This window comes from Nannospalax galili, unplaced genomic scaffold (genome assembly GCF_000622305.1).
Source record: "Nannospalax galili isolate Female #2095 unplaced genomic scaffold, S.galili_v1.0 scaffold735, whole genome shotgun sequence".
Taxonomy (NCBI): Eukaryota; Metazoa; Chordata; class Mammalia; order Rodentia; family Spalacidae; genus Nannospalax; species Nannospalax galili.
Genome location: NW_008337053.1, coordinates 2053194 through 2081034, shown reverse-complemented (window position 1 = coordinate 2081034; position 27841 = coordinate 2053194). Strand labels below are relative to the sequence as shown.

General features: G+C 41.9%; 1 protein-coding gene across 1 annotated transcript in view; it reads right to left on the bottom strand.

Annotated features, from left to right (window-relative positions):
* Positions 1-27841, bottom strand: part of Slc27a2 (solute carrier family 27 member 2) — a 54071-nt gene that overhangs the window by 10188 nt on the left and 16042 nt on the right. The window contains exons 2-8 of the mRNA XM_008831798.2: positions 26905-27114; positions 23123-23281; positions 20407-20531; positions 8607-8801; positions 6414-6504; positions 5314-5512; positions 2788-2885 (exon numbers count right to left, since the gene is read on the bottom strand). Coding sequence (XP_008830020.1) covers positions 2788-2885; positions 5314-5512; positions 6414-6504; positions 8607-8801; positions 20407-20531; positions 23123-23281; positions 26905-27114 — 1077 coding nt within the window. The remainder of the gene's footprint in view (positions 1-2787; positions 2886-5313; positions 5513-6413; positions 6505-8606; positions 8802-20406; positions 20532-23122; positions 23282-26904; positions 27115-27841) is intronic.

Genomic DNA, 27841 nt, shown 5'->3' with positions numbered 1-27841 from the left:
AATATGTTATTTTGGTTTTTCATGTTATTATTTTTTCTCTGTGATTTTGACATGTGAATTTCTTTTGTAGTTTCTGATTCTTGTGTGAGACGCAGGCCTTCAAGCTTCGGTCTACTTCTTTTTGTGAACTTTATGTGTCTTTGTGGTTTACTTTTTGGGCATGAAAAGCTGGTTCGTCTAAGGTTCCGGTTCTCTCTTTTGATCTTATATTAGAGTGGCTGGATTGCTTTTGTGTTCAGGCGTTCCCACAGAAGCCCAATTCAGATGAGGGTCAGATGTTTTCAGGCTTTCTTCTAAGGTCTGGATCCCTCCAGGAACGATTTTTGCCTCAGGAATTTGGGAGTTGGACTGGCCTGGGAGCCTGGCCCAGGAAAGATGCTGGACGAGGGCAGCTGGTGGCCGTGCCACCCAGAGATGCAAAGGCAGATGAGGGCAAGAAGAGGCCCCAAGGACTCCTGGGGACTGCATTGAGGAGCTGGGTTGGTCTGGATGCAAAGGATCAGGAAGAGGAAATGTTAGCCCCCATGTCCCAGAAAGAGGATGGCGGGTAGTGCAGGCCCAGGGAAGCAGAGAGAGGTGAGGGCATGTCCAGGCCCAGGAGCACTGCTCCTGGGGCCCAGAGAAGGGACTATGTTGGTCTGGATGAAAATGATCTGGAAGCAGTATTGGTTCCCCAGGTGTCTGGGGCCCCAAGACAAGGAATGGGGCAGGGCCCAAACTTCGTGGGGGAGATGGGAGGGTGAATGAGGCTGGGGGAGTCAAGGCGTGGAGGGAGTGATGGACTTACCTTGGAGAGAGGCCTGCGGGTAGGAGAGAGGCCTGCAGTGGGTCTTTCAGGCCCAGGGAAGCAGAGCAGACTTCAGCATTTTAAAGAATCACTAGAGGGCTTAAAAAAGTACAGCTTCCTTGGCCTACGTGCTCAGCAGGCCTGGGTGGCCCTGAGAAATTCCATTTTAGCAAGTTCATTGGTGACACTGATACTGCTGTTCTGAGGAATACTTGGCTTTCGTTGCATTTTCCAGAGTCTCTCAGCTACTTTAAAAGCTCTAACTATTACAGCACCTAGAAGCACACAGAGCATTCTAAGAGGGGTCTACAAGAACCTATTGTGTCATGGCTGACAAGCATGACCTGCACACTTGTGTCACCTCAGCTGAGGGTCTGGTGCATTCTATTCCAGACCAAATGAGACTTCCTTCTGAACTTGCCTGAGATTTTGTTATACTTTCCATCATGTTACTGTCATAGAATCATAGAGAAACAGGCAGGAAAAATCCCACCCTGTACCTGGTAGGAATGCAAAGCAGTCCAGTTACTGTGGAAGTCAGTGCCTGTCATATAGCCCCTCTCTTCCCTCCTGGGTATTCATTCAGAGGATTCCAAGTCAGCATGTTGCAGAGACACTGGCACATTCATGTTCACACTATTTAGAACAGCTAAGTAATGGAGCCACTCTAGGTATTCAATCTAGGTCATAAAGAAACGTGGCACATACATACACAATGGAAGTTTTTCAGTCATCAAGAGGACCAAAGTTACATCATTTGCAGGAAAATGGACACAACTGGAGATAATTATACTAAGTGAACTAAGCCCATCTTAAAAAGGCAAATATTTGCCGGCATGGTTGCACATGCCTTTAATCCCAGCACTTGGGAGGCAGAGGCAGGCAAATCTCTGTGAGTTTAAGGGCAGCCTGGTCTACATAGTGAGTTCCAGGACAGCTGGGGCTACAGGGAGACCCTGTCTCAAAAAGACTTAAAAAAAAAAGGCAAATATTATGTTTTCTTTCATTTGTGGTTCCTGGATTTTATATAGATATATAAAATCATGTATGTACATATGACATGAAAGTAGGGGACCTAGGGGAAAAATGGAGTGGGGGAGGGGTGAAGAAAGGGCAGGTGGGGGAGAATATGCTCTGCATAATATACAGTTGCAAAACAAAAACAACTTGAAAAACCCAAATAAACAGACCTGACTAGGTCATATGACACTGTCATAGCTCAGGAAGAAGGGGCTTTTTCATTTCTGCCTTGAAGAAAGCACGAGAATACAAATGATTCTTGGGGGGGGGGGCAATAATAATAAGAACCTAGCAGCTTACATCTGGACATAGATTGGGAGGCTTTAATTCTCTCTAATATCCATAATTGAAATGATTCATTCTTATGACAACCCTCATCTGCAGGTTTGATAAATATGTTCGGTACTTATGAAACTAAAATAAATTAGTTCTGACAATTTCAATCGCAAGGCCAGTACTGGCCTCAATTTTAGGGGAGCTGAAATAGCAGGTGCTGGGGCCAGGACTCTCCCCTCTCTGCCAGTAGAAGCAGTTATTTACCCGCAGCACCAGTCTGATGGTTCTGAAACTCAGGGGAGGGCTGGTCTCAGGAGCCCACTTGAAAAGAACAGGCAGAACAAAACCAGCTCCCTCCCAGTTTCCCTTCCAGCACCTATCACTGCTTGGACTTGACCTCCTAGTTCAGCGGGGGATGCACCATTTCCCAGATCATGAGCCTGACACATCTTTTCTCAAGGAGTGCCAGAGCATGGGACCCCGAGCAACTAGACTTCCCTTGTTTGAGAACTCTCAGTTAAGCAGCAGCTGAACCACAGAGGAAAACCAACAGAGTGGACAGAAAGTCCGAATCCCTTGTGGCTGACAGCGCTGTTTCAAGCTCCAGCTGGTAGGAGAAAGCAACCACACCCTGAACAGAGCTGCTACGGTTCTGTTCAGCTACAGCATGGGTCAGACCCAGATTCGTAAGATCTTGTACCTACCTGGCACAGGCACTCCATACACATTCACTTCCTGGACAAAATCAGCCAGTCCTACTATGTCAGCGACTTCGGTGGTGGCCACGTTTTCTCCTTTCCACCTGGGAGAAAGAGGCAGGGTTAGTGGAGGCCACTGTTGCTTCTGGCCAGTGTTTTTCAGACCTCAGTGGGGTGGCTCCCCAACTAAATTATGGCATTCTGTTGGAGGCAAAAAAGGCACAACAAAATGTGGGATTTCAGTCTTATCACATGAAACACAACAGACAGAACGGTGTTCTAATGTGAAATTCATCTGGCCAGGAAAGTCACCGGCAATCAGAAATGACCCTCAACTTCTTTTTGCTGTGTTTATGCTGCTCATTCTTCTCATTCACTATCTTGTTATTTAATTCAATTAGTGAACTATCTCGAAGAATTTCACAGTTGTATCTCAAGTTCTTATAACAAGATTTTAATTAAAAAGGAAAAATTGGGGCTGGAGAGATGGCTCAGCAGTTAAAAGCACTGAGTGCTCTTGCAGAGGACCCAGATTCAATTCCCAGCACCCACACAATGGCTAACAACCATCCATAACTCCAGGTCCAGGGGATCCGATGCCCTATTCTGACCTCCTTGGGCACTGCATGACACATGCAGGCAATTCATACACATAAAATAATATTTTTTTAAAAAAGGAATAATTATACTTTTTGTAATGTTAAAGCCCAGCCAGATGATATACTTTTTTATGTAAGAATTAAAACTTATAGGTCAGGTGTGTTGGCACACATTTCTTAATACCAGCCCTCTGGAGGTAGAAGTAAGGTGAGTTTGAGACCAGCCTGGTCTACACAGAGAATTGGAGAATTCCAAGCCAGCCAGGACTATGCAGTGAAGATCCTGTCTCACAAAAAGAAAAAATAATTAAATTTTGTCTTACAAAAAAAAATCTTTAGATCTCACAAAGGTATCTTTTTGCACATGTTCATGTGTGCATATGCATGTATGTACACATGTGTGTGGAGGTCCGAGAGCAACCTAGAGTATTGTTCCTCAGGTGCTGCCCCCCTTTTTCTAAACACAGGCTCTCTCCAGCCTGGAGCTCACAGGGATATAGCTGTTCCTGTCTCCCAAGTGCTGGGATTACAAACATGTACCATCATAACCAGCCTTTTTGTGTTTGTTTTGAGACAGGGTCTCCCTGTGCCCCCAGCTGGCCTGGAACTCACTATACAGACCAAATAGGCCAGCCTCAATCTCACAGAGATCCACCTGCTTCTGTCTCCTAAGTGATGAGATTAAAGGTATGCGCCACCATGCCTGGCATGCCCAGCTTTTTAATAATTCAGGTTCTGGAGATTGAACTGAGGTCCTCATGCTTACAAGGCATGTACTTTATTGAATGAGCTGTCTCCCCAGCTCCCAGAAGTATCTTAATAACATGTGGGTGGTATAAAATTCCCTGAGTCAGGGAGAGAATAAGCATTCTCATGAAATGAATGAAAAGAACTGAGGTCAAGAATGATTATCTTATGGTATCTTGCAGACAAGATTTGTTTTTATCGTAAGGTAATAATATTAAAGAGAAGATGGCTACCTGCCTCAATAGCACTGCTGGCCAGGGTTAGGGTGAGTCTGGGAGCTCATTGGTTCTCATTCAGCCTTAATCTTTCTACTGCAGTCAGACAATATCCAGTCCTCATTAATTCACTCAAAAGGCAATCATGTGGGGCTGGAGAGATGGTTCAGCAGTTAAGCAAACTGGCTGCTCTTGCAGAGGACCCGGGTTCAATTCCCAGCACCCACATGGCAGCCAACAACTGCCTGTAACTCCAGTTCCAGGGTAATTTGACCTCCTCGTCTGACTTCTGTGGGCTTGGCACAACACAGGTGCACAGGAAATATACTCATACACATAAAATAATAAAATGTAATAAGCAAAATACTTTAAAAAGTAGTCGTGTGTATCAGGTACTGTGCTAGGTCCTGCCTATCGTCAGGGAATTTACACAGGAACGAAGCCTACGCCATGAAGCTAGAGGACAGGGCTACTGTTAGAAATTCATTGTCATCACTTTCAAGAATGACTTTCACGCTTTTTTTATGCTAGCCCGGGGGCTCTCTGGGAAACTAGTTGGTTGGAAATAGAGGACGGAAAGAAGAGAGATGCATAAGGTCTCGCCACCTCTCACCTCTTCAATCAGAGCAACTCCACATTAATTTGCACTTGATTTAATTTAAAAACAAAAAGCTATACAACTAGAAATAGTGTGGAAATCCCTGACAATCCTGAGTGGCCACCAAAAATGCAGGGCAAGAGAGGCAGACAGAAGTCTCCTGCCTTCTCATTTGATGTTGCTTAAGCACAGCAGCTGTGTGTTGAGGGACGTTTCATCACTCCACCTCTGTTCTTGGGAGTACAGGAGGTGAACCGGCTAAGAGACAGGAGGAAATGAGGCGGCACACCCAAAGTGGAAACCGATCCCAACTTAGGAATAAGCCAAATTGTGCATGTGTTTGTTTTGGGCTCAATAATTCAGAGAAACCAACCGGAATGTATCGCCAACTCTGTCGTGAAAATAGATGAAATCTTCATGATCAATCATTAAGAGATCTCCACTGTTGAAATAGAGGTCCCCCTTCTTAAAAACATCTCTTAGTTTTTTCTTCTCTGTCTGAGACTTTCCTCCAGCATAGCCATTAAATGGTGTAAGTTGTGTGATTTTGCAAATCAGGAGTCCAACCTCACCTAGGTCAGAAAAAAGTAAATTGTTATTTTTGTGTTAGAGGTAAGCAGGCTTGTTAGTATTTTAAAACTGATGCTGGATAGCCCACTGGTAGTGAGCTGGCTGCAGGAAGTGTCATTACACACATATGCATATAGCTCATGCTCTGGTTTAAAAGTGAAATAAATGCTCCCCACAGGCTCATGTGTTGGAACACTTGGTCTCCAGCTGGTAATACAGTTTTGGAAGGTTGTGGGACCTTTAGGTGGTGGAGAAGCCTCACTGGAGTGTTCCACTTTCTTTCCATGCTCTGCTTTCTAATGGGGTACGCACTGTGCACCTCTCACAGTCCTGCAACCACACCCTCACCAGCATGATGCTCAACAGTGCTGCCGCCATGCCCTCTACCAGCAAGATGAACTATAAGCCCAAATGACCCTCATCTCCCTTAAGGCACTTTGTGTCAGGTGTTTGGTCATAGCAAGAAGAAAAGCCATGAATACAGACTGCGTGTGTACACTATACATCACATACGTACATCTCCTAAGCATTACTCTACACAGCCACCTGGTTGTGATGACTTCATTGTTTATCTTTTACTGGATAATTTCTACACATAATTAGACAAATGCATAGAGGTTAAAGCCTAAAGTTCACCTAAAGCTATAGCTTCGCAGCAATGGTTGTACACTCCGTCTACTAAATACCGTACAAATAAGAAGCTGCTACGTTAAAAGCTTTAAAACTGGAGTTAAATGCAATGGTAAGTTAGCACCTTTTGTAATTTATGCAACTATTTTTGAAAGTACTTCAATCAACCTCTTGCCCCCCTGGCTCTAATAGCATGTGGCAATAATGTTAGTTCTTAAAAGTCATTTAATCAAGGCAAAAGGCACAGTTAATTGAACAAAAAGTCCACTGTACCTTTGGGAACCTTGATGCAATATCCATTTGCGTCACGGACAGGCTCATCCTTCTCCACATCATATTTAATCAGCTCGTAAGTTACAACTTTCTACCAAAATTAAAAATGTTATTTGAGTACAAATTCACATTTTTTAATGTATTTTTATATTATAAAAAGCACACATAGCTTCCTATATAGTGTGGGTAGAAATTTTTTACATATCTTTCCAGAAATAACCTGAGGCTTAAGGGGGTGGAAATAGTAATAAGAAATCAAAGACCAAAAGATTTGCTAAAATGGGTCAACTTTGGTGGAATAATGAAGATTTCCATTAGCTCTGTTCTTTTTTGGAAAATTCTAGTAAGTTTACTGGGCTTGCTAACAGAGCATAGGGTAGGGGTTTATTTACAGAAGAGTGCCCCCTCCCATTTACAGCTGCATTGGAAAGTCCACACTCAAATATAGATCCTGTGACTTTCCCAACAGTGCATGGGTGGAATTTTGCAATTTTAATTATCACCCAGATCCAGATGTAAAACATTTTTATTTTATCTAAAATGTTTCTTTCTGTGAAGTTAACTACCATTCTGACTTGAAAAAAAATTACTAATTTTAATTAATTAATTAATTAATTAATTACTTGGTCTTTTTGAGACAGGTCTCTCTGTAGCCCCAGCTGGCCTGGAACTTGCTATGTAGACCAGGCTGGCCTAGAACTCACAGAGATCCACCTGCCTCTGCCTCCTGAGTACTGGGATTAAAGGCGTGCACCACCATGCCTGGCCTATTTATTTATTTTTATTTCATGTGAATGAGTGTATTGCCTGCCTGTTTGTAAGGGTACTGGTGTCATCGAGGATACCCAGGTGGTGCAATGCCCTTGGAGGCCAGGTCAGAAAAGCGTATCAGATCCTCTGGGACTGGAGTTACAGATGGTTGTTAGTCGCCATGTGGGTGCTGAGAACTGAACCTGGGTCCTCTGCAAGAGCAGCCAGTGCTCTTAATAACTGAGCCATTTCTCCAGCCCCACCATTCTGACTTTTATCACCACCAATTAATTTTAAACCCTCAAACTAGTGAAGTCATGTAGGCCTTTGCGCCTTCTTTCACTTAATATGTCTGTGAATATCCATCCACATTGAATGTCAGTGTTTTTTTTTCCCAATTAAAAAGTGGTTTTTAATTTTTTTTTTTGCATGTCGATGGCACCAGGGGCCTCACACAAACTATGTTCATGCTCCTCTTCTTGGCTTCCTCTCAGTCTTAGTGTTCATTTTAATTGTGATCTAATTTTCCATTGTATAAAGATGCCATGGCTTGTTTATTCTATTAATGGATTTTTTAGTGCTCAACTGCTAAGCCACCTCTCCAGCCTCATCACAGCAGCACTTTTGCATATGGACTACTGTTCTCTCTACTACGTTGGCCAGTCCTAGGGTATAAAAGCCGCCTAGGAGCTCTGGTGTGGCTATTTCCCAGCCAGGTAAGATGCGTGCTCAGAGGGGTGATGACAGCAGTGACTGCACAGGCCAATGGAGGCTCAGCATCTGTGGGTTATTCCCAGAACTTTGTATTGTGGTTTATTGTCAAGAAGACTGACTGACTACCAAGAAAACAAATAGACTGTCCACGTCCCCAGGCAGTCAAACAAGTAAGAGTGAAAATGGAAAAAAGAGATGTCTTTCTGTCGGAGTTATCAGAAGACAAATGCTGACCAGACCATCCCAGTTCTCTTGAAGGTCTAGATAGTTGCTCTTAACCCTGCTTAGCTTTTAAAAATCATCAGGGTCCCACATCAGAATAAATGAATCCAAAGCCCAGGAGGCTGGGAATCTACACCTATATACATAAGGAAAGTCCCATGTAATTTTCATGCACAGCTTAATTAAAGGGATACTGTATTTCACAGCATATAATAAACTTACAGAAACGGCAACCTTCATTTTTTTTTTTTTTTTTTTTTTTTTTTTTACCATACACAAGTATACATGGAGGGAGGGAGAGGTCTGGAGGTCGCAGGTGGTAAGAGTAATGAGCTGTTATTAACAGAAGTGGAGAGGACCTTTTCAAGACCATTGTCCCAGAGAAAGAGCAAAATTTTTCTTAGTGATGCAGATGGGACCCGAATCTGATGCTACATCATCACACTGCTTTGAAGACCTCTGCTCTGAGAACCAGGGGCTGTGGACTCAGTCTCCAGAGCACTTAACTCTTTGTATGTAGTTTGCTCTTCCAACGGCACCGACTTTTCTTGGGTAATTCATAAATCCGATATTGCCTTCAGTGGAAGCGTAGAACTCATAGATGTGAATGTCCCCAAATCTCTTGATAAACTCTCTCCACACATCTCCTCGCAAGCCGTTTCCGAGCGCTAGTCTCACTTTGTGATCACGGTCATTTGGTTTCTGTGGTAATGGGAGAGGAAGCAGACTGAATTTGAACATTCTGAGAGCTTATACCTATTTACTAATTCCCTTAATTTTCAACATATTTAATTTATGCTGAGAATTGCCCTTACTTTGATTTCATATTTATATTGGTTATACACTTACCATGGTAAAGAAGAGGGAGCATGACCATGAGGTTATGGGGAAGTCAACATCCACGCTGGATAAAGACTTTCTAGTGCAACTGCTCTCAAGTTGCCCAAGTTCCTGTCAATCACCCCTCACCCATGCTCTGTAAGTAAGCTCAATAAACTCATTGGTGAGCTTTAATGTAATCAAGCATTGGTTTGATACTAAAACCTTAGAAAAGGGGTAAACACTGATTACTCAGCATCCCCAGGAAGTAAATTTGTTTGTTAATGTTATTATGTCTCATGATATTATTTCCTAAATAAGTGGAAAGGTAAAAAAATATGTTAAAAGGATATGAAAATGTAGTTATTTAAGTAAAGAAAGACTTATGTCTGTAACCTCCAGACCTCTCCTTCCCTCCATGTATACTTGTATATGGTAAATGTAGTTATTTTAGTAAAGAAAGACTTATGAAGATTAAGATGGATGGATGTTTCCAGAATAGAAAAGATGAGAACCATTTGTGCAAGTGATGAAGGGCTGAGTGGTATATTAAAAACTGACCAACTAAGGGGCTGGAGAGATGTCTCAGCAGTTAAGAGCACTGACTGCTCTTACAGAAGACCAAGGTTTGATTCCCAGCACCCACATGGTGGCTAACAACCGTCTGTAACTCCAGTTCCTGAGAAATCCAATGCCTTCTTCTCACCTCTGAGGGCATTGCATGACACGGGTGCACTTACACACATGGCAGGCCTAACACTCATACACATAAAATAAAAATAAATAAATAAAATATTTAAAAAATGACCAATTAAATAAATAAATGCCAAATTAAATAATGGAAAAGTGCTTTAAATGTTTGGACTGCAGGCAGGTACATGCCTAGCATACCAAATTGAGAGACAGTAGAATAGCCTTGGATAAGGCTTCCAGTTACTGTGACCTTCTTTGTAGCTAGAACAAAAGATAACTTGACTGTTCCTCTCTACAGGCATCAGCAAAAAGTGGGGCTAAGAAATAGATTGGGTTGCTGAAAGCAATCACTGTGCTCCTGGTATTCAGGTACTGCAGAAATACAGAACTGTTGTCACAATAATTGCTATTGCAGCCAGAAACTTTCAGTCTGCTCCTCTGGTTTGTACTGCACACCCAGTTACAGCCTCAGGTTGGGTGGATACTGACAAGCATTGGGGTTACCTGTAGCTGCCGGAAAAGGTCTTTTGGGTTTCTCTGTACTATGGGATATTTTTTTCCTTCTGTTCAACAACAAACAGTAGGAAATTTGTGGAATGTGCTCTGGTTATCATTAGGATACAGGGTACTTTCTTTTGCCCCTAACAAGATGACTTGGCTCAAGAGGAGTTGGTTTTGCTTCCCTGTACCAGATGGGTACAGTCCAGAAGGAAACAGTAGTTTCTGTGAGGTTGGTTTGGATCCTGACCAGCTGATTTCTTGTCTATAGGTATGTGATGTGAACCCCGCCTTCCTTCTGAAAGACTCTAAATCAGGATATGGGGGCTGAGGAAGAAAGGGGGCTGCTTTTGTTTGCAGAAGAATAGTCTTCATTTGAGACAGACCTATGAGGACTCTTCTAATTCTTTCTCCTGAGCTGTGTCTACTTGACCTGTGATGTTAGATCCCTTCTTTCTCTGACTTAGACCATAAAAGCTCAGTTTCTCATGGGAATTTACAATGTTAAAGATTCCATCCTTGCCACATTCTCTGGGAAGCCCTTTATGTACCTAAGTCCACTGGAAAATAAAAGATGAGATGTAATAATCTTAAAATTTCTAAAGTTGGGGCTGGAGAGATGGCTCAGCTGTTAAGAACACTGATTGTTCTTATAGAAGACCTGGGTTTGAATCCCAGCACCCACATGGCAGCTAACAACTGTCCATAACTCCAGTCCCAGGGGATCCGACAGCCTCTTCTGACCTCCGTAGGCACTGCACGACACGGGTGCACTTACCTACATACAGGCAATACACGCTTACACATAAAATTAAGAAAAAAACTAAAATTAAAATTAAAAAAAATTCTAAAGTCAAAGTTCAGTTGCTTTGTTAACAATTATAAAGGCAGGCTTAAGGAACAAAGCATATGTTCAGTCAAAGTTTATTTAAGAATGTTTGGGTTTTTGTTAAAGCTTTATCTACATATTGCACAGCAATTAAAAGTACCAACCCACTGTTCCTAACCTTCTTGGGTGTCTAATAACCATACTTGGAGGTCTATACTAATCTGGTCAGAGGAACTTAAGGGAACAATTTTTTGCCCCTTGTCCTCCAAGGTCAACTAAAGTCCCAGGGGACTATCGGGCATCTCAAAATGTCCTAGAATTGTGATGAGTCATCAGTCCTTTTGTTCAGGGAGGCCATGGCAGTCAGAGGCTCCTCTCAAAGCTCAAGTGAACTTTGAGGACCAGATCCTTAACTGACATTGAGAGTAAAAAGAAATTGATTTGGGCCAACTACATGGTTTTAAAAACTCAATGGGAAAGTATAACCAAAGATAAAGTGATTGGTATGTTTCTTTAGGAGTCCAAGGGATTGCATTTCCCAGACATTAGGCTTAAGTTTATATAAAATGTTATTTAGACAATTATTCCTCACTAATGATAAAAAAATGCTGCTTAGATGTAAGACTTCAAATCTTGGTCCTATTCAACACTGCAGTATCTACCTGCAGCCAAGAGAAACAAGCCCAATATTGCTCTAAACCACTGCACTATACTTAAGCAACTGTCTTCAAAGATTTTTACAGAATTGCATGCCTGAAACAGCCCATACGACTGCCCAAGTAGCCACCTAGGACCAAATCAAGACTATGCTCCATCAGAGGACTCTTCTAACAGATCCTGAAGCTGCCTTCCTCCCAAGGACTCCCCTCAGTAGGAAGCAGATGGGCTCCATCAGAGGACTCTTCTAACAGATCCTGAAGCCCCCTTCCTCCCAAGGACTCCCCTCAGTAGGAAGCAGATGGACTGATATATGATGACCTCATCCCCCATCTATTTCTCTTCAGGGTCTGGAATAAAGGGAGACCCCCCCCCCAATTAAAAAAGCCCAATCATAAAGTAATTCTTGCTCTACAAACAAGTCTGTCCAAACCTCCCATAAACCCAAACCATAAAGTGGTTTCTGCTCTGTAAACAAGTTCTCCCAAGACCCTAACGAGGGGCCCTAAATCCTTTACCCAGCTCCCATGATTCTGTGTACATACACAAACATACTTAAGCTCCTCTGCTGTTTGGATGCTGTGGCTACTACAGACTCCTGCTGGTCAGTAGTGATAAAAGTCAATTTGTATTGTTGAGGTTGGTGCCTTTTTTCCCTACCTGCACCTCTTTCAACTCCTATTCCTAACAGTCACAAGACCAGTTACAGCCGAACCAAGTCAATGAACTGTCCCAGACGGATGAGAAGGGACAAGAAGGAAGAAACTGGCTTCCAGTTGCACAGGTGACCTGAGAGGAAGATGCTCCTCCAAAAACAAAAATCATAAAGGAAAAACTCTTTTGTGTGTAAGGACGAAAGAGAGATCCAGTAACAGTAAGAGGTGTTGAGTGGACCAGGCCACCTCGTCAATTCACTCATAACTCTTCATGTGATCCCTACAGGATATGCAAACCAATAGTAGTTTTAATGTAATTTATAAGGCAAAGTATTCTCTCTAGGGGATCACAGCCTAGTGGAAAGATAGGTCACTAAAGAAGGATAATTGTTGACTGTTCACTTGTAAATTGTGCTATTTTGTGGTCTTTATTTGAACAGAAAACAGAATGGAATAGTGTAGCTGTGCCAGATAACAAGAATTTTCCAGTCACATCAAACGCTAATTTATTGGCTCAAACAGCAAATGCTGATATCAGATAATTTCCTCCCCCTCTCCCTCCCCCTCCTCTTCCTCCTCACCCCCCCAACCTCCTCCTCCTCTTCTTCTTCCTCTTTTCTGAGATAGGGTCTCACTCTGTAGCCCAGGCTGACCTGGAACTTACTCTGAGGTTCGGGCTGGCTTTAAACTTGGAGCAATCCACAGCCTCAGCCTCCCAAGTGCTGCGATTACAAGTGAGAGCTACCATGTACAGTTTTCTTCATTATTTCCTATACTTTAAAAATTGTATTTAATATTTTTACTTTATGTGTATGCATGTATTGCCTGCATGTAGGTAAGTGTACCCGTGTCGTACAATACCTGGGGAGGACAGAAGAGGTTGTCAGATCCCCTGGAATTGGAGTTAGAGACAGTTATTAGCTGCCATGTGGGTGCTGGGATTTGAACCTGGGTCTTCTGCAAGAACAGTCAGTGTTCTTAATTGCTGAGCCATCTCTCCAGCCCCTACATCCTATACTTTTAAAAGAGCTGCTCCAGGAGCGAGGCTGCTGGTTCTCTCTAAGGGGAAAGGACTTTGGCAACTAGAAGCCAAACCAAGATAAACTTTGAATTGGTTCCATGGAGAAGGAGTGATAAGCCAGGGAAACAGTAAATATGATTTCACTTTTAAGTAGTGTAATTTATCAAAATTTAGGTGGTGAAGCTCATTGTGGAGTTCTGGCCAGAGAGGTGGACAGATGAAGTTGGGCCCCTCGAGTGGTCTAAGTGGCCAGGGTCCTCATGGCTTTTTTTTATTGAGGGTGCTTAGGAGAGTTGCTCAAGAAGGGATTTTGAACCTGCATAAGCAGGTTGTGTAGGAATCTAATCTCTTCATCAGCTCCATAGGTTCACAGGTTGCTGACTGTGTTTACCAAGTACCTGCTAGGAGGCAGATCCAGTGTCTATTTGCTAGGGTCAGTTTCAGCTTATGCTGTTATCCTGGTGTGCTGATTACCAGTCACTCTCTATTATTCTATTGAATTATAGGGTTCCCCTATCCCCCAGAGGGTTATTCTTCTCAGTAAGATTTGCAGAGAGCTCCCATCCTGCTATCTCTCACTGTCACTCTGAGGATAAAATGTCCTAATATTTGAAAAGCACTCATTTCACGTAACAACAACCAATTGATCTGGCTAAACCTGAAGCCTTACTTGTTCCTATGCAGCCAGCACTCGGTTCTCCTCCCACACACTCAGTTCACTTCTTGTCTAATAGAGCATCTCTTTCCCTCATTAGATGTATCCCACTTGGAGGACAAACTTATCTCTGAATCCTCTGCAGGGCCTGGGCCTGTGTTTTGCATATAGCATAATCTCTGCAGTAAAACATATAACCTCCACCAGGAAACCTTTGGTTTCCCTGTTCAGCAGCTAGTGGGCTGGGGCATTGGCACAAGGGCAGTGTTAAGGATGCAGGTATGTGGGATGTTGGCCAGCCTCACAGGTGCAGCTGACACCTGTGCATGGCAGGTAGCTGGGTTTATAATCATAACACCATAGGCTCAGTTTCCACTGTACAGCTGAGGGATCTTACTGCACTAGCAGAAGGGATTAAGGTTCTGGGCTGGAAATGTTTCTGGACACAAATGGTCTCCTGGACCCTTCTGAGATGCCTGACTTTTGCTTACCAGTAACTGTGGGTGGAATGTGACTCAAGCTCCTGGGGACACACATGGTCCTTTATCATCCAAGCCAGTTCCCCAAGGAATTGTCTTGTAGGTCATCTTCTTTCTCAAGGATCAAAACCTTGTATTTTACATAAGAGCTGAGCCCAAACATACCTGGGGAACTTAAGTCCACCCTGGGCTTCAGTTACTAACAAAAGGTGAGAGGTCAAGGCATCCTGGGGGTGGGGGGGAATGTAGGGAATCAGGATATTCAAGTCAGTAGAGTACTTTTATTGAAGGCTCATCTATGTGCCAGCATTTTCCCTGTATTATTTTACTTAAGTTTCTAAAAACTACCAGAATGAGACAGGTCATGAAGTATTTGTCTTGTATTACAATTAAGGAAACACAACTTTCAGAAGCTTATAGCAATGAGCCCAGGATCACAATGATAGTAAAATAGTTGCTCTAAGAATCAAATCCAAATCTATGTGGCTGAGGTTAGCACTCTTCTTAGAGGCAGGAGGATCAGAAGTTCAAGGTGATCCTCCAGTTACTTAGAGACTTTGAGGCCAGAGGCCAGCCTGGGATGTATGAGACTGTATCTAAGATAAATAAAAATAAAAGGGGAGAGAGAGAGAGAGAGAGAGAGAGAGAGAGAGAGAGAGAGAGAGAGAGAGAGAAAGCAGGAAGAGAAAGGTTTGGCTTACGTTACATAAAAACGAGAACGAGAGAGAAAGAGAGAGAGAGAGAGAGAGAGAGAGAGAGAGAGAGAGAATCAAATAGCACTAAAAGGGCTTTTGAGTGAGAATACTGTTCATTCTACTTTTCTGTCCTGAACATTTGCCCTTAGAGGTGGACACTTCTAACTCTTACTGTTTCTTCTCTCCACATTTCAAACCTAAGTGCTTATATTGCAATCTCTCAGTTTATCACATTTACTCCAAAATAGCTTGAACATATTCCTACTATGCAACTGATTGATAATACAGATGGGTATAGAATTCTATATGAGCAATAACTTTTACTTCAAATTCTGAAGGCACTGGTCCAATGGGTTAGTAAGTAAAAAAAAAAAAAAAAAAACATGAAGTTGGAGGGATAGGGGGGTGGGGGAAGACATATACAACGTCTCTTTGAAATCTGTTCAGGAATGAATGAGCAAGAATTTTCAACTTATACCCTGAACAAGCCTAATAAATATTATGGTGAGAATTCTTAGTTGAATGACATTGAGTGCGCTGCTTATAGTCCATTCTGTCCAAGACAATCCCTCCTTCTCCCCCTCCAACTCCTCCCATGTTCCCTTCAATTTCCTGATCTCTTTTTTTTAACACAACTTACTGAGTCCATTTAATGTTGCTCGTATGTATATGTGTTTAGGGCTGATCACTCAGATAACCTGTCAGAGCTCTGTCCCTGGAGAAAGCTGATTCTGCCTCCCTCAGCAGCCATTGATTGCCTGTAACTCTTCATCTAGAGGTGGGACCTTTTGTTTCTTAAAAAAAAAAAGAATTCTGAAGTCACCATACCATCTCTCCCTCACTGGTAGTATTAAATTTAATCATGGTACCTGTCTCAGGTTTTACTGTTTACCTTTCAGATTTCTGATCTGTGTAGTTCAAGGTTTCTTAGCTTTTTAGATTATGGAGCTTGTGTGTCTTCTGCTTAGCTTCCTTGTTTTGGGGTGATTTCCAAGAGGTAAAAGGTCTTCATTATCTTTGGAAACTCCTAAGGCCATGCTCCATGCTCTTAACACCTACCGTGCTGTGCACAAGGAGCTCCAGCTGCCTGATCTATCCAAGAGGCCTTTCTCCTTCCAGTCAGGCCCCCCTTCTGCAGTCCCAACCCTATCTCAAAATGCCATTTCTCACACTATCCTTCCACATGAGGCTCTTTAGCTGTGGTTTGACATGTTCACATTGTTTTTAGGCAACTACAGCAACAAAATGGGAGCTGGCCAACTTCACATTGTAACAAATGAACCAGAGTGATTTTTCATTAGAAATAAGTGCTCTGCAAGACAAGGCCAAATATTAAAGGGGAAGACAGATAAGATAGGGAAGGAGGATTCAGTTCTACAGCTCTAAAAGCCATGCATGCCCATAGTTTTACTCTCCTACGCCTCATTCAAGCTCAGATGAGAGAGATACATGGACACATGTAGTAAGAGAAGATCTCGTATTTCTTCTGTGTACATGGGGCAGATTTTCACTGATTCATTCAATGACTATGTATGAACTAGCTCCTGTGAGCTGCATCCTAGGAGGCACAGTATGTAACCATAATGGCAGTAATGACCACAATGTGTTGCACATTTATTAAGTGGCAGGTACTGTGCTATGTGCTTTGTGTATATAATCTTGTTTTGTATTTGTAGACTTTACATGAGGACAAGCAGTAGGATACCCCCTGTTGGTTGTTGGAGAGCTGACGTTTTGGGAGGTGGTCATGGTGCAGGCCTGCTGCCTCCAGAGCCCTTGCTCTTTTTAAAAAATATTTTATTTGGTATTTTTATTACTTCATGTGCATGAGTGTACTGCCTGCATGTATGTGAGTGCACCCATGTCATGCAATGTCGAAGAGGTCAGAAGAGGGCATCATATTCCCCTGGAACTGGAGTTAAGGACGGTTTGTAGCCGCCATGTGGGTGCTGGGAAGCGAACCCAGGTCCTCTGCAAGAGCAGTCAGTGCTCTTAACCACTGAGCCATCTCTCCAGCCCCCAGAGCCCTTGCTCTTATGCACTACTTTACCGGTAGCCAGATCCGAGCCACAATCCTGAAGAGCTATTCCTAGGGACACTCTTCCATGTCTTCTGCTCTACTAGAAGAGCCATGAATATGCTTAAGAAGAGGAGAGAGAGCCATATCAGCCTCCACCTCTGAGCACTGGTGTTAGGGCCTCCTGATGAGCCATGCCAGCTTGAGAGGAGCCATTTGGTTTGGATGCCCAGGACCTTTGATATTCAGTACTTGGGCTGTTGATGGTGTCATCCCTTGTAAGGACTGCCTTTTCTCAGGGGTTCAAAGTGTGAGGAGGTTCCTGACTATAATGATCCAGAGCTTGCAATACCAGTTCTAGTTTTTACCCATTCTTTTTTGAGAAGCTCTTTCAATATAATCTTATTTTATTTATTTTTGCGTGCGTGCGTGTGTGTGTGTGTGTGTGTGTGTGTGTGTGCACTGCTGCCACCAATACAATTTTTTTTGGTCTTTTTGAGACAGGGTTTCTCTGTAGCCACAGCTGAACTGGATTCGCTATGGACACCAGGCTGGCTTCGAATTCACAGAGAACTGACTGCCTCTGCCTCCAGGATTAAAGGCGTGCACAACCACACCTAGCTAATAACAGCCCTTTTAAAGCTCCCTCTAAATGTGTAGAACCTGGGTTGCAATAATAAACTATGATTTAAAAAATTTCTTAATTAAAGGTTTTTCTTTAGATAACTTGGTTCATTTCTTGTAATTCTTACAAGTGATTTTTAGACAATCAGCACTGAGAGAAAACCAACAGTAACTCAGACCCAGTTCTTGATTAGGAACCATGCACAGATTATACCTCAGAGCATACAATATTTTGGTAGTGTAAATCCCTATCAAACCATCATTGTTTCTCAGCATTTGAGATAATATTAAGAAAAAAGAGAAAAGATGTAAATGTGTGCATGTGTGTATGTGCACACTTGAAGATATTAACACAAAAACATGTTTATTTACCTCAGTCTAAAGGAGGCGCCTTTTAAAACCAATAGAATAAACATGTTATCCCCCGGAGACTTCTAACTGACAAGAGGGTGCCTATACTATAGAGAGAAAAGCCAAATAAAAGACACCTATAGGAATTTCTGCCTTTCTTTTTTTGGGGGACAGGGTCTCTCTGTAGCCCCAGCTGTCCTGGAACTCATTATGTAGACCAGGCTGGCCTTGATCTCACAGAGATCTGCCTGCTCCGCCTCCCAAGTGCTGTGAATGAAAGTGTATGCCACCCCACCTGGCCATGAATTTCTGAGTTTTAATAGTCAGATATGTAATGTTTAGGACCAGGTAGAATAGTAACATGAAAAAATACTGCTGTGGAAAAGGTTCTACTTCAGTTGATAGCTAATAAACTTCAAAAAAAGCTGTTGAATTTTCTAAAAATTATAAAATATGCTAAACCTGAACATTTTGGAAGAAAAATGTTACTTCCTTCAACTCAAATACACATTTTTTTTTTCAGGAAAGAATTTAGAGGTTTGTTCAGCAAAATGTGTTGATGCCTGTGATGTGCCAGTTACTAATCTCCATTCTGGGGATCTGACAGTGAACAGAGTCTTTGTTGATATGGAATTTCATTAATGGAGAAGACAGACAATAATCACATGGACCAGTACTATGTCAGGTGTGGTAAGTACCATAAGATGTAGTAACAGGATGGAGAGTTGGGGTGGGTATGTTCCGTTATTGGTAGGAGGGACCTCGAGCTGGCATCTGGGCAGAGGGTGAATGATGGGAGAAGAGAGGGAACTTAGAGAAGGGCCTTTTCTACTTTTTCTACAATACAGAATCTGGTATCTGGTTGAACAGACTGGTGCTTATTAATAGCAATTAATCAACTCAGTGATCCATTGATTTATGTGTATTGAATAGTTTAAAGGAATTAAAATGTGATGATCGTACTTCTATTCAGTGGTTCTCAAATAGGATAAAATTTGCTTGCCCCTGCCTGGGGACATGTGTAATGTCTGGAGACATTGTAATTATGGTCAGCTGTCTGAAGGGGAGGTTACTATTAACATCCTGGGGATCAAGGTCAAGGAAGCTGCTGAACATCCTACCTGACATGGACTAGGTCCATAGCAAAGAAGGACTAGGCCTCAAACAGCAGCAGTGCCACTGCTGAAAATCCCTGACCTGGCACAAGGCAGCTACCAGATGCCTGATGAGGGGCAAGGGATTGGGCAGGAGGAGCTCATTTGAACAACCCCATCAAGATAGCTGGCTATCCTCAAACAGGGTAGATCTAAAACCCTTAGAGTTACCTTGAAACAGACTTGGGTGGTTTGTTTCAAAGCCAGAAATAGATATTCATTAAACATTAAGTAAAAGTTTCCTAAATGTCTTTGGTGTAAGGGAGAACAAGGAGACAAAGCATGATCCTCACTATTAAGTTATAGCCAGGGCTGGAACGATGGCTCAGCAGTTAAGAACACCAGCTGCTCTTGCAGAGGACCTGGGTTCAATTCCCAGCATCTACATGTCAGCTTACAAACCATCAGTAACTCCAGCTGCAGGGGATCTGTCAGTCTGTTCTGGCCTCTGCAGGCACTGCACGCATATAGTACGTTTTATACACATGCAGGCAAAACACTCATACACATAAATAATCTTTTTAAAAAGTTATAAGCCAGACACGGTGGCACACACCTTTAATCCCAGTACTTGGGAGGCAGAGGTAGGCGGATCTCTGTGAGATTGAGGACCGCCTCGTCTACACAGTGAGTTCTAGGCCAGCTGGGGCTACAGGGAGACCCTGTCTCAAAAAGACCCAACCAAAACAAAAAAGTTACTGCTCAGGGAAGATGGGAGGCATGGTGACACCTCCTGCAACACACACACACACACACACACACACACACACACACACACACACACACACACAGACACACGAGGCAGACAAATGGCTTTTTCTGGAGTGACTCAAATAGGTTTTTTTAAACATATGACCTATCCTGTGAAGTGGGGTTGACAGTGGCTTTTCAGAAGCAGAGAGGGTCAAGGAGGTTGTATGAAGTGGAAGATGGAAACGTGTAATGCGGCAGAGAATAATCACCATAAGACTTAACAGTCACTGCCATCTGGGAAGGCCCTTCCAGGAGCTGTGCTATCAGGCACTTGATTACAACAGACAACAGTCATCTAAACTGAAAGCTGACAGAGATGAGGCAGCAGAAGACCCAGCATGATGTCAAGCATCTGAACTCCTATATTACCAATTTCAAAAAGATATGAAAACCTGAGCAGTGTTACCTGCGGTGTGTTGCATAAATACCGAAGCAATTCACCGATATACTGAATGGCAGTGACGTTGTATTTTCTGCAGTCATCCCAAAACTGGCTGGCTGAAAATTTGCTCCGCAAAGCAATGGTAGCACCTATGGAAAAGGCACAGGAGGCACCAGTGAAGGGATGCTAATGACAACCGCTCCAGTTACAGCTTTCACTGTTTGGAAGATAGGGACTTTAATTCATCCACAAACAAGTGTTGAGTATTTATTATGCTTAATGAAAAAAATGAAAAAGTCAAGCTTTTTTTTTTTGGTGCCTTATGGGCTGGAGGAGAGGAAGAAGGAGAGCAAGAATGCATGGAGGACTAATGTTGGAGAGAGAGAGAGAGAGAGAGAGAGAGAGAGAGAGAGAGAGAACCTATGAATATATCACCTTGTATGGCAAGGTATGCGATTGCAAGTGCTTAGGTTATGGTCTGGAGATGGGAAGATTTTTCTCGGACTATTTTGTGCCCAAGGTAATCATAAGGGTCCTCAAAGGGGGTGCAGAATAAAGGTGGAAGGAGATAAGCTGGTAGAAACTAAGGGTTGTAGGGTGTCTTTGAAGAGAAAAACAGGGATCATGAATCCAGGTATTCAGGCAGCTTCTAAACCTGGAAAAGTGCAGAACATGGATCCTCTTCCTCAGCATCCAGAAGGAATGCAGCCCTGCTAGAGACATCTTGGATTTGGGGCTTCTGACTTCCAGAACAGTGAGAAAATAAAGTGTCAGAAGCCACTAAGCTTGTGGTAATTTGTTACAGTGGCAATAGTAAACTCATACTTTTTTTCATGTTATTCATTTTTTTACTCCTAAATATACCAAAGACCACTGTTTTAAAAGAGGTGTTCAAAACCATTTTTCTCTTTAGCATGTATTTATGGTGCTGAAGGGATTGATTTGTGTCTTGGAGCCTCATAGTCACTCTGCTTTTCAAGATCCAGTCGTATGTCCAGACCCAGTCATGGAAGGGTATTACTGATGCTGAGCTAAGTATTTCATAGTTGATGAGTCAGAAGACGAAGGATAGAAGTAGAGGCTTGGACCATCAATCTTAGTTCAGGCTGCTACAAAAAATGATCATGCCAGGCGTGGTGGCACACGCCTTTAATACCAGAACTTGGGAGGCAGAGGCAGGTGGATCTCTGTGAGTTTGAGGTCAGCCTGGTCTACATAGAGTTCTAGGCCAGCTGGGACTACAGGGAGACTGTCTCAAAAAGACCAAAAAAAGTGATCATAGGTCCTGGGGAAATGGCTCAACAGTTAAGAGCATGTATTGCCCTTTCAGAGGACCTGAGTTCAAGTCCTAGCACCCATGTCAGGTGGCTAACAACCACCTATAATTCTAGATCCAGAGGATTCAACACCTCTGGCCTCTATGGGCTCCAGTACTAGTACACACATGCACATACACAATTAAAAATAAATCTTTAAAAAAGTGATCATAGACAAGATGGCTTATGCAACAAATAATGCCTTTTTCCAGTTTCAGAGGCTGTGAAGTTCTAAATTAAGCTACCAGCAAGCCACTGTCTGGTAAGGTCACTCTTTTTGGTCTGGGAGTAAGCATCACCATCCCATGTCCTTCTATGAGGGAGAACAGAGAGTCTCTGCTTTCTATTGTATCTTCTTATAATGGCACTAGTCCGATGTACAAAAGCTCTGTACACTTGACCTAATGCTTCCAAAGGCCCTGCCTTCTTTCCTATATATATATATATATACATGTATATGCATATATATTTATTATTTTATGTGTATTGCTTGTATGTGTGTAAGTGCATCCATGTCATGTAATGCCCATGGAGGTCAGAAGAGGGCATTGGATTCTCCTGGAACTGGGGTTATGAACAGCTGTTAGCCAACATATGGGTGTTAAGAATCGAACCCGGGTCCTCTGCAAGAGTAGCCAGTGCTCTTAACTGCTGAGCCACCTCTCCATCTCCAGCCTTGCCGTCTAATATTATCACATTATGGTTCAAAGTTTCAACATGTGAATTATTTGGGACTGGATGGCACAAACATTCAGTCTGTAATATACATATATGTATGCATACATATATATGTTAACATATATGCTATATATACACACACACGTGTATTTTAAATGCTTATTCAAAATAAAATGTCATATGGAGGAAAAGTCACATAATTTAGCTCAGTGAGAGAATCAGAGATCGTTTCCTGGAAGGAGGGGATATGGATCTAAACCTTCAATGTGTAAAAGTGGCATAGATTCTCCATAAGGGAGACAGGATGCCAGCTCCCATTTGAACAGTAATACTGGAGAAGGAAAGAAGAGACAGCAAGCCAGATATTCTGTCTGAAGCTGAGGAGTTGTGAAGGTAAGAAAGATAAAGAGGAAAAGGACAAGGATGGCTGGAGGTGAAGCTTTCATCAGGTGCTGATGGAGAGAGACATGCAGATTTGTGAAGCAGGAGAATTTTTTATGGAATCTAACAATCTAGTGTCTTAACTTGGGCAAAACCATGAGTTATTTTAAGTGAATTTCTCCCTCAACACACTAAACAGTTATGGCATTATATCACTGAAACAAGCATAAGAAAATGTAAAGAGAAATAAATAAACTCTCCTGTCTTTCCTCTGGCAGACAGGAAAGTGGCCAGGTTTGTTTTACCTGATGAGCAGACATGAATGGATCAACTTCTGATGCTGTGTAGCAGAGGACAGAGCTTACCGGTCAGGATACATCCGTGCAAGCCAATCATAAGCGCAGCACTGTGATACAAGGGCAGCGTGGTGTAGATGATGTCATTTGCCTTAATCCCACTTGCCAAAGCAAGGCCTGTCCCATACCACAGGCGATGATGATTGATGGTTGCAGCCTTTGGGAGACCTTGGCAAAGACACAAGAGATGGGAGCAGTGAGCTAAGATTGGCCATTCATAGCGTGGGATGGGGATCTGGCATGCACAGCTTCCTCACCCTGTGCTGAGCAGACTGCACGAGGGCAGGGATGAGCAAACCACAAGTCTGTACATTATTTTTTTTTCTTCAAAAGCACCAGAGAGTAAATGTTTGGTGTTCTGTGGTATCATATGGTCATTGTACTGACCCTGCTCTGCTAGTGTGCTGACAGCAGCCAAGCACACACATAATGGATCTTGTTCTGGAGGCTCTCAAGGCACAGTTTGCTGAGTTCTGAGATAGGCAGTTGGCATACTTGTAATTTGAAGAGACTGAATTTCTGCTTTGGCCTCACTACTTGGTAAGAGATTTTCAAAAATTGCATTTAATTTTTCATAATAAATTTAAGAGATAAATAGAATTGGATTCTTAATCCACAGATGAGAAAGCCACGATTCAGAGACTGTATAGCCCATTCATTCAATCTTTGAAATTATACATATTTCTTTGTAATTATACATATTTGCCATTTCAATTTTAAAATATGTACTTGTGAACTTTTTTCTTGGAGATCCAACTATGTTTATAGACTCCCTCACTTATTCATCCATTTATTTCCTTTATCAGCTGCTTTGCATTCGTTATCATGATGATACTATGATTTATTCATATACCATAGTATTGATTGTGGCTATTTCCAAGGATGCCACAGTGAATAACGTTGTTCACATGGTAATTCACACTATGAATGATGCTACACGTCAAAAAGCATGTCTTTGTAATCTAGGAACATAAGCATCACATTTGCCAGTTCTCAGGGGGAATCCCCATTCACTCCCCTGCCAGGAAAATAAGAGTCCCAGTTCCTCACAGCCTTGTCACAGACACCCTCCACCCTCACAGCCTTAACACAGACACCCTCCAGCCTTGCCGCATACACACTCCCTCACTGGGTTTTTGTCAACTGAAAAGTGAAAAACAGTATCTCACTGTAGACTTAGTACATTAGACTAAATGCATTTTTTTTTTGTCTTTTTGAGACAGGGTCTCCTTGTAGCCCCAGCTGTCCTGGAACTCACTATGTAGACCAGGCTATGTAGACAAAGATCCACCTGCCTCTGCCTCCCAAGTGCTGGGATTAAAGGCGTGCGCCACCACGCCCAACTAAATGCATTTTCTTAATCATAATTTATGTACTTAAAAAGACTTTGCATTAAAAAGTATGCTTATATTGCTTCTCATAGAAGACTGATTTAGTTTTAGGGGGCATGAAGTCACTTCTCAGGGTGCTGAGTTGGAGTTTAAGCCCTGAGTAGAAAACCACACCTTCTGAAGAGGAGGGTCAATCTCTGCATACTCAGATAGCACCCTGGTCAGGTATTTTTCATAATAACAGTCTTTCATATGGCCAGCTAATTACCCATCATTCTAAACACAGTTCAAAACTCATTTCCTTTGTCAGAGGTCCAGGGCATTGCATTAATAATAATGGCCCATTTTACATTAACATCAAGAAATGGAAGAAACCATCAATAAATCAATTGGATTTACCATGGAAAAGAATCATGTAAATAGTGAAAGCTCTGAATTATATATATATAAAAGAGTATTTCTTTGTGCTTTGAAGTACTTATGGAACTTTCCCAATTTAATATTTTACATTAATGAATAAATATTTGGTAACAATTACATAAATTTGTGCCACTGACTTCCTTTGAGGATCAGGGAAAACACTTTGCTAAGTTCATAAATGAATTCTTTTAGTTAATTTCCAGAAGAGTAACATGCAAATATTTCATTCATAGGTTAAAAAAACAGCAAAATAGACATTAATCCTACTGTCTTCCTGTTAAACATAAATATTAAATTGTGGGATTAATTTCAGGAGTGTTTTCTATTTTATCCTGCAAATGGGTTTCCATTTCCTTGCCAAAACATATTTGTAAAGAAGTTCCATACAGTTTAATTTTACCATTCTATTATGAAATGCAGGTCGAAATCCCACAAATTAAGGCAGTGTCTACGTGCAATGGGATCAGCTGGTCTCTTACGTCTTCAACCTTTCTGTTGGCATGCTGATATAACTTTTGATAAATAAAAAATTACATTACACTACAGGCATAGGCTTTACTATGCCACCCCAAGCTCCCTGTCATTTACTTAAAGGAAATATTCAGTAAAAGTGACAGTGTGGGATGGGGGTCCGTGATCATGTTAAACTGAGGTCTAGCGACTGCTGTAGCAGATGCTACTAGGGCTTGTCAGGGCGAAGCAGAGAGTTCCTGTTGGCTGGTGTAGAGATAACAGTCTCCATAGAACCTTTAGCCTTCTCTATAATATTTGATCATTTAGCAAAGAGAAGGTATGACTGTATTACCTGCTTAAATTAAAAACTTAATCAAAGGAGATAAAAGGCTCATATTCAATTTCCTAACAATAATAAAAATGATCATCACTATCAGCATGGTGGGCTGGCTTCCTGCCCTCTTTTCAATATATCCCCCACGCTCCATGTTATTATATTTTGGTCACGCTTTCCCTGGCCTTTTGTGGGCAGACTCTGAATATCTATTACATGCATAAGCCAGGAGGTGTTTTTATGAGCCTGGCGTTTTATGAGCCTGAATACTTCTACTTCTTGTCTTGGGAAGCCTGTAATCTCTTTAAAAATATTTTATTATTTTTATTTTTATGTGTATGAGTGTATTGCCTGCATGTGTATAAGTGCACCTATGTTGTGCAATACCTGCAGAGGTAAGAAGAGGGCTTTGGATCTCCTGGAACTGGAGTTACAGATGGTTATTAGCCATCATATGGGTGCTGGGAATCAAACCTGAGTCCTCTGCAAGAACAGCCAGTGCTCTTAACCACTGAGCCATGTCTCCAGCCCCAAAGCCTGTAATCTCTTTATCTGTTTCAGAATCTGTAAAATGGAAGTAACAGTATCCCCTCGGGGGAGTGGGAGAGTTGTATGAATAACTGTCTAAAGCACAGAGAAGAATGCCTGCCCCATATGACTCTGAATATTGCTATTCCAAATAGCGAGTAACTGGCAATGTTTTCTTTTAATAGTTTATAAAAAATAGTGCACAGTTGAAGGCATCCTAGGTCTGATGACATAACAGCATTTTAGGGCTCAGTAGGTTCATTCTACATTCAGAGCACCAAGTCAGTAAGGCTTGGGGAACTGCAAACACCTATATAAATATTACCCCATAGCTGTCCTCTGGTATGCCCCATTTATATCGATTACATATCATATATGGATCTGGATATAAAATAACCAAAATATGCCAAGCATTAAAAATTTCTAACAACCCATGGGGCCAAATTTTATTTATCATCTCAACTATTTTTATAGTTCTTGTTTTTTTCTTTATCTGTTCTACAGCAAATGGGGGTGGGGTGTGTGGCACGCAAAGCCAGGACAAAAGCAAATGAGATCATATGTGATGAAATAAGATCAGTTCCCACGGGCAAAGAGCTAAATTCCTTGAAGTATGAGTTATCTGATAAGTTTTGCTAAAGAAAGTGAATGTCTAAAAGTCCAAGCCAACATTTAACTCCTTCAGTTAAGTCCATGTCCTTGAGAATTCCCTCTTTATTTTTTACCTGTGGTTCCAGAAGTATAAATGTATAGGGCAGGAGTAGAAAACGTGACTTGGGACCTCCATGACTCTGGGATAGGCTCGGTCGACACTTCATCTACTTTGTCCAGTAATGAGTCCACCCCGTCTGTGTTGGAAGTTCTGCTTACGTAATAGACAGACACACCATCCTTTTTCAGGGTTGGCAGCACCTCTTCAACAGCTTCCTGTAGTTCTTATTTTTTAAGAAAACAATCATAGTTTATTAGTTCATTAAGTTTCCATTTAGTGTAATAAATTTCATATTTTTGAATCAGACATATGTTTTGTTAAAATGTTTGGATATGAAGATGCTATGCATTTTTAACACTGACTTTGAAGCATTTGAAAAATCTCCCAAGGTTCCAATATCTGAAAGAATGAGGCTTGAGTTTTGATGTTTTGTAAGCACAGGAGATCATTGGTAGAAATCTGCACTTGTTACTGCAAGTGCTTACAAGTGAATGTATGGACAAAATCCAAGAACAGTAAGTGCACATTATTAAAACTTTAAAGACAGTGGAACAGACATTTTCAGAACATACCACACAGAGTTCAAGGTAAGAATTATTTTAAAGTCTGTGTCAGTCATGTGCGTGTACAGGTACTTGGATCACAATCAATTTCTTCACAGGTCAGGTAAGAAAAGGTTCTTACTTAATGTAAAAACATCATCTCGTATTTGTTACTTGGATTTTGTGCCTTTAATCTATAAAATAAGATGGCTTTTAAGCTAAGTTGTCTTGAATTGTAACAACTAAAGTAAATATACTTACTCTGATTCAGAAGGTGACTAAGTACCTCAGGGAGTTACCCCAAAGGCTAAACCTAAGCCATCTGTGTGCTTCATTTCTCAGATGTTGGTGGCTGAGGCCTCCAAGAAATGCAACTGGGACAGATGTTTAAATTAAAAATTATTGTTA